The sequence below is a fragment of the Pelophylax lessonae genome (assembly GCF_965119305.1).
Source record: "Pelophylax lessonae genome assembly, chromosome: 11".
Lineage (NCBI taxonomy): Eukaryota > Metazoa > Chordata > Amphibia > Anura > Ranidae > Pelophylax > Pelophylax lessonae.
The window spans coordinates 67,703,051-67,715,823 of NC_138778.1; the positions used below are offsets into that span (position 1 = coordinate 67,703,051).

At 45.2% G+C, this 12,773-nt stretch overlaps 1 protein-coding gene across 1 annotated transcript in view; it reads right to left on the bottom strand.

Annotated features, from left to right (window-relative positions):
* The window catches only part of SPHK1 (sphingosine kinase 1), a 91,930-nt gene extending 83,858 nt beyond the window's left edge, over positions 1 to 8,072 (bottom strand). The window contains exon 1 of the mRNA XM_082271697.1: positions 7,483 to 8,072. Coding sequence (XP_082127823.1) covers positions 7,483 to 7,876 — 394 coding nt within the window. The 5' untranslated portion in view covers positions 7,877 to 8,072. The remainder of the gene's footprint in view (positions 1 to 7,482) is intronic.
* Positions 8,073 to 12,773: the final 4,701 nt, after the last annotated feature.

Sequence of the window (12,773 nt, forward strand, 5' to 3'; positions counted from 1 at the left end):
CACACGGGAACCACCCAGCAATGACAAAATGAACAAAACCTTCAAAGTCCAATCAGATATATAATTACAATTACTCATCTGCTACTTGGCTAAGTTACAACCGCTCCTATCCAAATGAAAACTGAAGGCCTGTAAAGTAAGCCGAATTTATGTGTAACCTCTGTGCAAGTGAAAACAACTCTGATGCATAGGGATTGATTTACTAAAATGAAAATCGACTGTGTACTTTAGTAGTGCAGTTACACTTTTGTTACCTAGAGCTTAGTGAACATGGTAAAGTTCTGCCGATTTCCGTTATCCAATCATTGGCAAGCAAAAATGCTGTTTTTTGTATTCCCCTTCCAACTTTAGTAAATAAACCCCATTAATTCATATAAATGTAGCAGATTTTCCAGGCATTGAGCCAGATGTGGGTCTGCCATGGTCACCTGTAACACCTTCAGCCCCTTTAAGCTGAATACCCAAGTGTGAGATTTGAGTCAAAGACCAGTCCGGCATCTTTGGTTTGTTTTGTTTATTTTATATTGTGGATGGGAGAAGGGAATGAGTGGGATACTCCTCTGGCTCAACTAGGTACAAAATGGGACACTTGAAGAAAAATGCCTTCCAACGCTGTCTTGATGCCAGCTGGGTGCCGACCAACGCTTACTGACTTACTGAACTGTACTTGAAACTTGACTTCTGACACTCTGGTTAGCTCAAAAGTCCTGAACACTGCTCCCTCCAGTCCTTCCTGACTGAGGTAGCCTCTGTATACTGCTTCTGCAACTCTCAACACTGTACACTGTACACTGAACACTTCAGGGCCCAACTACTGGCACCCCCCTCTACGCTTCAGGGTCCACACACGGCACCCCTTTTACTCTTCAGGGTCCACACACTGACACCCACTTGTACATTTCAGGGCCCAAACTCTGGCACCCCCTTTACGTTTCAGGGTCAACACTGGCACCCCCTTTACACTTGCTTCCTGCACCGGCTAGCTAGCTCCCGGTTCCCTCTGACCTTCTCCAGAGTGGTCCCCTCTAACTTGGCAGACCTCCAGGGGCAGTTTGCAGTACTCACGAACTGGGAATGCTTTCCTGAAACTCGATCCCTCTAAGCTCTGCTGGTCCTCGGCACACCAGATCCTCTCTGCAGCTCAGCTCAGCCCTCTGTCCCCTCAGACAAGCCGCCTGGGACACCCGATTCCTCTGACAGGAGGAGAAACAGCAATACTCTCCCTCCTGGGACTCTGCGTCATGTCTTCCCCTCAAACCTATACCCACTCCCAGAATGCTGTGCAGCAGAATCTGCCTTGCTGGGGTAGATACAGGCCTGAGTGAACCATTGGCTGGGTTTCCTCCACTGCCCAATGAGAACCCTCTCATTAAGTACAGTGGGGAGACTCCCCAGTCCCAACAGCCACACCTGGGAGACATGACAGCCCAGCTGAAAATAATGGCCCTGCTGTTAGGCAGACAAGACCCACTATACTTTACCTAGTACCTACCTTGTAGGGTGCTACATCAAAAAATTATAAAAAGACTCTCGGGGGAACCTAATAAAGCACCACTGACCTTTTTCTTGTGCTATGGCCCTTTGAAAATTATCTGCACCAGATTAATAAAATCCCTACTACGCATTTCGGAAACTTTACCAGACATTCTTTCACCCGGGGCAAAGACTCAGTTCGGTATCCCCCCTGACCACTTGAGAGAGAAGGCAGACACAATCACCACGCAGATGAAGTTTGAATGAGACAATTTCAAGCCTCATTTTTGAGGGGCGCTGCAGGAAAAGAAGAAGTGAGCCAAGAAGTCGTTCTTTAATAAGGCCCGCTTGTGTGTGCTTTTCTTCCTTCCCAGGGGCGGCCCTCCTGACCTGCTGCATAGGTGAGGCTTGATATTATAGGAATACTATAGCCGATCTGGCTTGTTCTAAATGCAGCAATTCAAGGTCCTTGATACACCTATTATGGTACTGTCCAAAACTCCAGAGGTATTGGGCGGAGGTTGTGAGCACACTTAATGGGAAATTAGATCCCATTCAGTGGATCCTCTAACATGTTTACTGGGATATGTTGACAATTCAGTGCTCAAGTCACCGAAGCGGATTACTGTCATATGTGCGTGGTTTGTGACTCGGAGACAAAATGCCCTCAAAGAGGTTGTAAACCTCCCAAAAAAAAATGTAAAAATTAAAAAACCTGAAAAGAATAGGCATAATGAGCTAGTATGCATCGCATACTAGCTTATTATTAAATACTTACCTTATAACGAAGCCCCCCACAGAGCCGCCCGCACAAAACTTACATGGCCGACATGCAGCAGGCAGCTGCTCCTCAGCGAAGCGACGTAGTACTACGTCGCTCGCTCAGGAGACTCTAGGGGGCGAGCGTGCGCCGCCGCCGGCACGCTCCCGCCCCTGTTTGTCAGCCGGGGAGCCAGCGCGTGTGACCGACAGCTTCGATGGGCGCCGGCCACTCACGATCTCCCGCAGCTGAGGGAGAAAGACAGACGGCTGATGTAAACACAGCCGTCTGTCATTCTCCCTGAAGTGATCACAGAGGCTATGTGAACCTGCTATATAGGATCTCATGTCTCTGTGATTACTTCACAAGCCACACCCTACTTCACAAGCCACACCCCCTGACAGTTAGAATCACGCCCCTAAGGAGTGGGACACATTTAACCCCTTGATCACCAGTACATTTAACTCCTTCCCTGCCAGTGTCATTTTTACAGTAACAGTGCATATTTTTAGCACTGATTACTGTAATAATGTCACTGGTACCCCCAAAAGTGTCAAAAATGTCAGTTAGGGATCCGATCCGTAAAAAAAAAAAAAAAAAAAAAAAAAAAACAATCAATATTACATATATCTTTCCCGTAGTTAGTAAACGCAATAACCTTTGCGTAAACGCAATAACCTTTGCGCAAACCAATCAAAATACGCTTATTGCGATTTTTTGTTTACCAAAAATATGTAGCAGAAAACAAATTGGCCTAAAATGTTAAAAAAATTCGATTTTTACATTTTTTTTTCTCATTTTTTTATGAGAATTTCATATAAAAAAAAATGTGAAAAATATTGTTATTTTTTCAAAAATGTCGCTCTTTTTCTGTTTATAGCGCAAAAAATAAAAATTGCACAGGTGATCAAATACCACCAAAAGAAAGCTCTATCTGTAGGGAAAAAAGGACATCAATTTGGTTTGGGTACAGCTTCGCACGACCACGCAATTGTCCGGTAAAGTCACGCAGTGCCGAATCGCAAAATAGGGCCTGGTCATTGAGCAGCCAAATCCTCCGGTCTGAAAGTGGTCAAATACAAACAAAATCTTTTGAATGACATTCAAATGTTTTGAGAATTTTCATGCAAATTTTCCTAAGAGTTTTTCTAAAATGTGTCTTATGAAACTCTATCCATCTATGGCTAGCTTGAGGGTTTCTTTTTTTGTCTGCCTTGTACTATTAAACATCTTTCTGCCCATGTGCCCTCGTTCACACTAAACCCAGCTTTAAAATTGTGTGAGTTCAGATGAACTTGCATGATTTCAAAGCTGCATTTTAATCCGACTTGGGGGTGACTTCAAAGATATCTGTGCAGCTTCATGTACAGACGATTATTGAAATCACCCCTGAAGTCACCGAAAGTAGCGCAGGAACTACTTTTGGAAATCGGTGTGGCGCCGTAAAGTCAGCGTCGCACCGATTGGGACTCTCCCATTGCCGGCAAAAGGCTGTGATTTGACATGTGATTTGACCTGTCAAATCGTGCTGAATTGAACGGGGGCTCAAATGCATGTTTTTCAGCTTCAAAGAGGGTAGGCTTTAATGGCCACATAATAGGGTTGCCACCTCATCCCTTTAAAACCAGACACAATAATTACATAGGTTCTAGTGCTAATTTAATGCAGATAAGTGAGTTTAATTAGCACCTTAGTGCTGGTTCACACATATGCGATGTCAGACGTCGCATGTGATTCACAGCGCACTGCTCTGCAAATCACATGCGATGTCTTGGCGTTGCAAATTCGCATCGCATTCAGACCAAAGTCGCATAGGACCATTTTTTGGTCCGCACCAGAATCGGATCGCATGGGTGTTCACACACACTGTGATATGCGAACTGATCTGGGGGTGTCGTTAACTTTGTATTGACACTTCTAGCAGTTCGCATATAGCAGTGTGAACTGCCTGCGAGTCGAGTGCGATGCGAGAACACGCAGTGGATTTGCAGGGTTCCCGCATCACATCTGTGTGAACTGGCACTAAACCAGCAACAGAGCCTGTATAATATGTGTTCGAGCCCTCATTCACATTGGAGCGATTTGCCATTCCATTTGAGAGGTCAAATCGCATGACAAGTCAACAATGTTCCAATTGGTGCAACTCCGACTTCGCAGCGCCGAACCAATTTGTAAAAGTAGTTCCTGCACCACTTTTGTGAATTTCAGGTGCAACTTTAATAGACATCTGAGCATAAAGCTGCACAGATGTCTTTCAAGTAGCACCTGAAATCACACTGATCTGCTACTTTATGTGAAGTAGCATGATTTCAAAGCAGCATCAATGTGAACCAGGGCTTAAAAGAATGAGGTGGCAACCCTACCACATATGCATCCCTCGGCAGCAATATGCGGAGAGCAGGTTTACTCCAAGCTCCCAGCACAGGAACTGAGGTATCAAAGACAGCTCCTGGTCTGTAGTGAGGGTTGAGAGCCAGCGGGACCAGATCTTGATCATGAGACAACTGTGACAGCCAATCACAATGGTCATGTGATCAGGCAGACCTTTCTACCCCCTGGTTGTAACAGTCCAAGTTAAACTCAGGAATGCCAGGCCTGGGCAGTAAGGGGTTAACCTAAACAAGTCCATGTGTGCAAACCTCCATATAGCCTTCCTCTACACCCAACTGCCTCTCTGATTACTGCCTCCTGAGCTCAGTCATTGATCTTTAGTCCAGGTTCACACTGAGGCCGTTTTGAAATTGAGTTCAGCTGAACTCGCACAATTTCAAGCCGGTATCTTATGCCTCGTACACACGCATCGATAGTTGGCCGTGAATTTTCGGCCAACGTCCGATCGGCCGATTTTCGGCTTGTTAGTATGATGCTTTCGACAACCGACTCCGACTTTTCGGCCGAATAAAATCTGGTGTGCAGGCTATAAAATTTTTGTTGGCCGTCAACACAACGGCGTATGTCAAATTGGACCAATGTGAACGTGGTTTTAGTGCTAAACTGTCAGGCCCCTTTCACACGGACGCACCACCCGACGGAGTTCGTTCGGCTCAGTAGGGGATCGATATGCCGCTCCCCGCTGAGCAGGCGGATGACAGCTCCGTCTCTGCTCTGTGTGCAGAGACGGAGCTGTCAGATCCCCTCTGTCCTCTATGGGTAGATCGGATCAGAACGGACCGCCTGTCCATTCTCATCTGATCCCATCATTGTCAGTAGCTCTAAATGCTGCCTGTATGCGATTAGCAGCAACCAACCGACTGACTTTTGGTACATGCTTGAAAACCAGCATTGGATCAGCGCTTACAGCCAATGGCTTCCACCCTGATCTGTGTATTCTGATTTGGGGGGGTCTTTCCTGTTAGAATATAATAGCGCAGCGGGAGAGATGCCTGCATACACATGGTTTGTGTTGATGCAGGATTCCGAGATCTGTCAGGTTTTTTTCGTTCAACTTTCTGGTTGAACAAAAAAACCTGTGTGAATACCCAGCTTAAAAAAAGTGCAACAGCTGAAGTTGGAAACATTTTCATGATCCCTGATGAACTTGACATACCTTGTATTCACTGCTAGCAAATAACAGAAATGCAAGAAACAGGCGATTGTTTTACACCGTCATAAAGTCACTAAGTCAACTTCATTTATAGGGTTGTTTACCTACTACAGTTGTCCACTATACAACATCCACCTATACATTACTAGTACGGTCTCATGCACACGGGGGAATTGGAAAAAACAAGCTGCAAAGCCAGTTCTGACGCCAGGAAAAAGCAGCTGTAAAAACGTGCTTTTAGAAGCGTTTTGTATTGGCAGTAATGCATGTTTTAGCTACGTTTAGCAGCTTTTCTCTGCCCTCTTCTATTTACCAACCTCAAATCCAAATACTACAGCTTAAAAACGTCTGACGTAGCCTAACGCTGTATGCGGCGTTAAGCAGCGTCAGGCGTTTTTACAGCTTAATGCTGCTGCTCCAGAATGCGCTGGCCTTGGTTTTTCTTAACAGCTGCAAAAGGCCTATGCCACTTACAGCTCCTAAAAGCCTGTGTGAGCAAGAGGCCATAGAATAACATGGAGGGGCGTTTTAAAGCTGCAAAAAAAAAAAAAAACGCCCCACGATCCTAAAAGTAGCTGTAAAATGCCCTGTGTGCATGAGGCCTTAGGCCCTGTTCACACCTGAGTGTTTTTCAGCTCGTAAAACGCTTCTCTCTGAAGTCTCAAAACGCTCAACAAGCAAAATCCTATGCATTTTATATGTCCCCTGTTCACATATGAGCATTTTGTTGGCTGAAGCAAAACGCCTGAAGCTCAAAAAAGTACATGAGGTTCTATTTTGGCAGATTACAAGCGTTTCAGTTAAGGCCCGTACACACGTACCGATTGTCGGCCGTAAAGATTCGGCCGACGACCGATTGGCCGATTGTAAGCTTGTTAGTATGATGCTTCTGACAGCCGACAGCGCATTTTCGGCCGAACAGAATCTGTTCAGCATTAAAATTTTGTTGGCCAACACCAGAACGGCCAATTGTTTACTAGTCAGTACAGATTTCGGCCGACAGACAGCAGATTTGCAAGACTGGGCATGCTCAGAAAAGAAAAAAGACAAGGAAAGTTAACCATCACATGACATCACTTCTGCAGTCGGCTGTTGTTGGCCGACAAAATTCGTGTGCAGTCTTTTGCACTTTTCAACAGACAAGACAGACCTCGGACAAAAGACGGCCGATCGTTCGGCCGACGATCGGTACGTGTGTACGCGGCTTTAGATGTCAATGCCTGCCTCCAAACACCTGCAAAAAACGCACGACAAAAATGCCTGAAAAACGCCCAAACGCCTGAAAATGATATGCTCAGGTGTGAATGGAGCCTTAAGCTTGCTGAACAAGGCATCAGTTGACAGGAAACGACTTCATCACGATGCATCAAGTGTGGTAACCGTCTACAGAGTTGCCACAACCAAAACTTTTAGCCTAGCAACAGAAACTTGCACTTAATATTACCTTGCATCTCATTATGTGGTGTTCCAGTTGCTGGTATAACAGAGTGCCCTGGAGTTGAGCAGAATCGGCCCCTGAGATGTGATTGTATAGTGTGGAGCCTGATCTTCATTCCTATTGTTAGTACAGTTGATTGCTTTGGTTTAGACAAGCTAGCACCTGAGACATGATTGTGGAGCCTGATCTTACCTGGAGTAGCATGTGAAATACTTGACAAAACTTTTAGAAGTTGATAATTCCCCCCCCATTGGTAACCCCTTTTACCTTGCTCCATGGACAACTGCCGTATCTTCTCCGTCCAGGCCCTGGCAACTTTCATGTTCTGCTCCGTGTCCCTTGACGCTTCTGTCCGAAACGTCCTAGAAATTCGTTGCCTGTGGTTTGTAGATCCTAACATCCCCCTGAGAGGATAAAACACAACAGTGAAATAGCCGCCAATGTCTTTGGGGTCTTTACCCTTGAAGGAGTGACAGCTGACACAGTCGGTTAGATTGAATGATGGGTGGGGGGGCGACGAGGTGGCACTCAGGCTCTCTATTTTCAGTTCTTTCTGGGTCAGGAGCAGCGAGAGGAGAATCCCATCTCCTGGAACCTGGGTGAAGGTGTCACAAAGGAGAAAGTCACCTGGGCTAGCGGATGACCCATGAGCATCACCCATGTCTGGTCCTTGGAAATCTTCAGGTCAGAAGTGCAGGAGACAATTAAAAAGTGTACAACCAAATACAAGAAAGGAAAAAAGCAGAGAATGAGCTCCTGACACTGCAAGAAGGAGACGTATTACAGAGGAGACAGACACTACATGAAGCAGATTGAGAGAGAAATAGAGCACAGGCTGCTTCTCCGCTTGTCAGTTCACATTTGACTCTGCTCTGCCTCTGTGACTCTGTAGGAGTTTGTAGCACCCAGCACCCTCTGCTTCCTACTGCCCTCTACTGGTCAAACATCAGACAGGCAGGATTGTGCACTGCACCCAAATAAAATCTACCTGTGCATGTAATCACTCACTTTCCACTCATTTTTGTGTGTGTTAACCACTTAAGCCCCGGAAGATTTTACCCCCTTCCTGACCAGGGGGCTTTTTGCTATTTTTTACTGCGTGATTTTAACGGACAATTGCGCGGTCGTGCGACGCTGTACCTAAACGAATTTGACGTCCTTTTTTTTCCCACAAACAGAGCTTTCTTTTGGTGGTATTTGATCACCTGTGCGATTTTTTTGATCATGCGCTATAAACAAAAAAAGAGCGTCAATTTTGCAAAAATAACAATATTTTTCACATTTTTTTATATGAAATTCCCCAAAAAAATGTAAAAATCTAAATTTTTTAACATTTTCGGCCAATTTGTTTTATGCTACATATGTTTGGTAAAAAAAAAATCGCAAAAAGCGTATTTTGATTGGTTTGCGCAAAAGATATCGCGTTTACTAACAAAGGGAAAGATTTTTGTCATTTTTGGTGTTTTTTTTTTTTAACGAGTAATGGCGGCAATCTGCGATTTTTTTTACGGGACTGCGACATTGCTGCGGACAGATCGGACCCTTGACTGACATTTTTGACACTTTTGGGGGTACCGGTGACATTACTACAGTAATCAGTGCTATACATATGCACTGTTACTGTAAAAATGACACTGGCAGGGAAGGGGTTAACTGTATTGGAGAGGGAGGGGTTAAGTGTGTCCTAGGGGCGTGTTTCTAACTGTGATGGGAAATGGCTACTGGTGTAAGAACAGAGATCAACAGTCCTACATAGTAGAACCGTCTGATCTCCATTTTTACACAGGGGAGAATGACAAGCGGCTTGTTTACATTAGCCGCCTGCCTTTCTCCCTTCCCGGCGAACGATCGCGGGTGACCGGCGGACATCGGGTCCGCCGGTCACACGCACTGACTTCTTAGGGAACGAGCCGGGGCGGGCGCGCGCTCGCCCGTTATTGGCTCACAAGCCGGTGACAGGCTAGTGAGTGACGTATATATACACTTTGCCTGGCCGGGGCTGACCGCCGCAGTATATCTACTTGCGGCGGTTGGCAAGTGATTAAAATTCAGCCGCTACAAAAAGTGTAGCGGCTGACTTTTAATAAACACACACTCACCTGTGCCACGATCCAGCAATGTGGCCGCCCGAACCCTCGCGCTGCGAGTTGTGCTGTCCGAGAAATATTCTGGGACCTGTGACGTGTCTTAGAAGATTGCAGGGAGGGAGGGGGAGAGGAGAAATTCTGCTTGAGCCACCTAGGCGGCCCGAGTGAAAGTGGGAGCGGGTACCTGTCAAATCTAGGTACCCGCTGCACCCCACAAAAAAAATGACATGCCAAATGCGGCATGTCAGGGGGTTAGCAGTATTTAAAGCGGAAGTTCCACTTTTAGGCTACACTCTCTATGCTAGAGGTCTCCAAACTATGGCCCACTGCAACATTTTATCTGGTCCTCTGATGTATGGGGGACTCTGATTAGTAAAATATACAATGTGGCCCCCCCATACTGAAAAGTCTGGTGACTATTCTATCCTAGTACACATGATAAGAATATTAGATAAATGATTGTCCGTTTGTTTGTTTTTTTGCACGCTAGTCTCATATCGAAATCCAATAGGTTACTAAAGTTAGGAAAATTCTTGTACGACAGAATATAACTTTGGAAGCGATGTAATGTTTTGTATTGTAATGTATTCTTTCCTGTCCGTGCATGCAGGGCCGGGACAAGGGGTGGGCAGGAGAGACGGCTGCCCTGGGCACTGTGGTATAATGTGAGGTGGGGGGGGGGCGCCTCAAGAAGATTGGAGGAAGGGTATTTGTGTTGGAAGGGGGAATTTGGGGGGTGGCAGGGGGTAAGTACTGTTCTAGAAGGGGAAATTGGAAGGGGGAGGTGCTAAGAGTGGTGATTTAGAGGGATATGTGCTGGGAGAGGGGATAGGGGGAAGAAGATGTGTACTAGGAGGGGAAATTTTAGGGATAGGGGATTTTTGCTAGGAGGGTTGCATTTTTTTCTTCGGGGGGGGGGCATTTGAGCTGGGGGGATTTGGGGGAGAGGATTTGTGCTGAGAGGAAGATTTCAGCAGGGGGGTGGATTTGTACTGGTGGGGGGGGGGGGGCGAGTTTATGCTTAGGTGGTAGGCATGCAGATTAGTGCTCATTGTTTTTGTGGGGTGATTTTTTTCTGACACATAATGCACATATATCTTGGGGGGGGGGGGGCAGTTCGGCATGTTCACCCTGGGCTCTAGGTGACCTTGTCCCAGCACTGCGTGCATGCAGGGGTTGGCCACCCAATTTTTTTAATACAAATACTATGCTAATTACACGTAAATCATTCATTCTGTTATCATACAAGAAACATTTCCGTGTTTGTCCCTTCAGATAATTTCACATAAATTACCGTGATCGGCTCTGGAAAGCTGTGTACTAATGATCAGATTATCGGATGATCGCTATGAAAGTGGTATTTTCTCATTGTGTGTACTCGGCATTGCCATAACTATGTAATATAAAGAACTACCTAATCTACAGTGGGTACGGAAAGTATTCAGACCCCCTTAAATTTTTCACTCTTTGTTATATTGCAGCCATTTGCTAAAATCATTTAAGTTCATTCTTCTTCCTTATGAATGTACACATAGCACCCCATACTGACAGAAAAACACAGAATTGTTGACATTGTTGCAGATTTATTAAAAAAGAAAAACTGAAATATCACATGGTCCTAAGTATTCAGACCCTTTGCTCAGTATTTAGTAGAAGCCCCCTTTTGATCTAATACAGCCAGGAGTCTTTTTGGGAAAGATGCAACAAGTCTTTCACACCTGGATTTGGGGATCCTCTGCCATTCCTCTTTGCAGATCCTCTCCAGTTCTGTCAGGTTGCATGGTAAACGTTGGTGGACAGCCATTTTTAGGTCTCTCCAGAGATGCTCATTTAAGTCAGGGCTCTGGCTGGGCCATTCAAGAACAGTCACGGAGTTGTTGTGAAGCCACTCCTTCGTTATTTTAGCTGTGTGCTTAGGGTCATTGTCTTGTTGGAAGGTAAACCTTCGGCCCAGTCTGAGGTATAGAGCACTCTGGAGAAGGTTTTTGTCCAGGATATCCCTGTACTTGGCCGCATTCATCTTTCCCTCGATTGCAACCAGTCAACCTGTCCCTGCAGCTGAAAAACACCCCCACAGCATGATGCTGCCACCACCATGCTTCACTGTTGGGACTGTATTGGACAGGTGATGAGCAGTGCCTGGTTTTCTCCACACATACCGCTTAGAATTAAGGCCAAAAAGTTCTATTTTGGTCTCATCAGCCCAGAGAATCTTATTTCTCACCATCTTGGAGTCCTTCAGGTGTTTTTTAGCAAACTCCATGCGGGCTTTCATGTGTCTTACACTGAGGAGAGGCTTCCGTCGGGCCACTCTGCCATAAAGCCCCGACTGGTGGAGGGCTGCAGTGATGGTTGACTTTCTACAACTTTCTCCCATATCCTGACTGCATCTCTGGAGCTCAGCCACAGTGATCTTTGGGTTCTTCTTTACCTCTCTCACCAAGGCTCTTCTCCCCTGATAGCTCAGTTTGGCCGCACGGCCAGCTCTAGGAAGGGTTCTGGTCGTCCCAAACGTCTTCCATTTGAGGATTATGAAGGCCACTGTGCTCTTAGGAACCTTAAGTGCAGCAGAAATCTTTTTGTAACCTTGGCCAGATCTGTGCCTTGCCACAATTCTGTCTCTGAGCTCTTCAGGCAGTTCCTTTGACCTCATGATTCTCATTTGCTCTGACATGCATTGTGATCTGGAAGGTCTTATATAGACAGGTGTGTGGCTTTCCTAATCAAGTCCAATCAGTATAATCAAACACAGCTGGACTCAAATGAAGGTTTAGAACCATCTCAAGGATGATCAGAAGAAATGGAAAGCACCTGAGTTAAATATATGAGTGTCACAGCAAAGGGTCTGAATACTTAGGACCATGTGATATTTCAGTTTTTCTTTTTTAATAAATCTGCAACAATGTCAACAATTCTGTGTTTTTCTGTCAGTATAGGGTGCTATGTGTACATTCATGAGGAAGAAGAATGAACTTAAATGATTTTAGCAAATGGCTGCAATATAACAAAGAGTGAAAAATTTAAGGGGGTCTGAATACTTTCCGTACCCACTGTATCCACTTAAGCCCCAGCCCTATTTCGGACACTTTTTGTTTACAAGTTTAAATCAGTATTTTTTCCTAGAAAACTACTTAGAACCCCCAAACATTATATATATTTTTTAGCAAAGACTCTGGAGAATAAAATGTCGGTCATTGTAATATTTTTTATCACGCGGTATTTGCGCAGCGGTCTTTAAAGCGCCATTTTTTTGGAAAATTTTTGAAAAATCACATTTCACTAATTTTAAAAAATACTAATCAGTAAATTTAGCCCATTTTTTTTGTATATTGTGAAAGAACATGTCACGCCGAGTAAATAGATACCCAACATGTTACGGTTTAAAATTGCGCCCCCCCGTGGGATCGCGACAAACTACGGTCAATAGAGATCTCAATCTGCGACGCTTTAAATTTATTTAACGGTTACCAG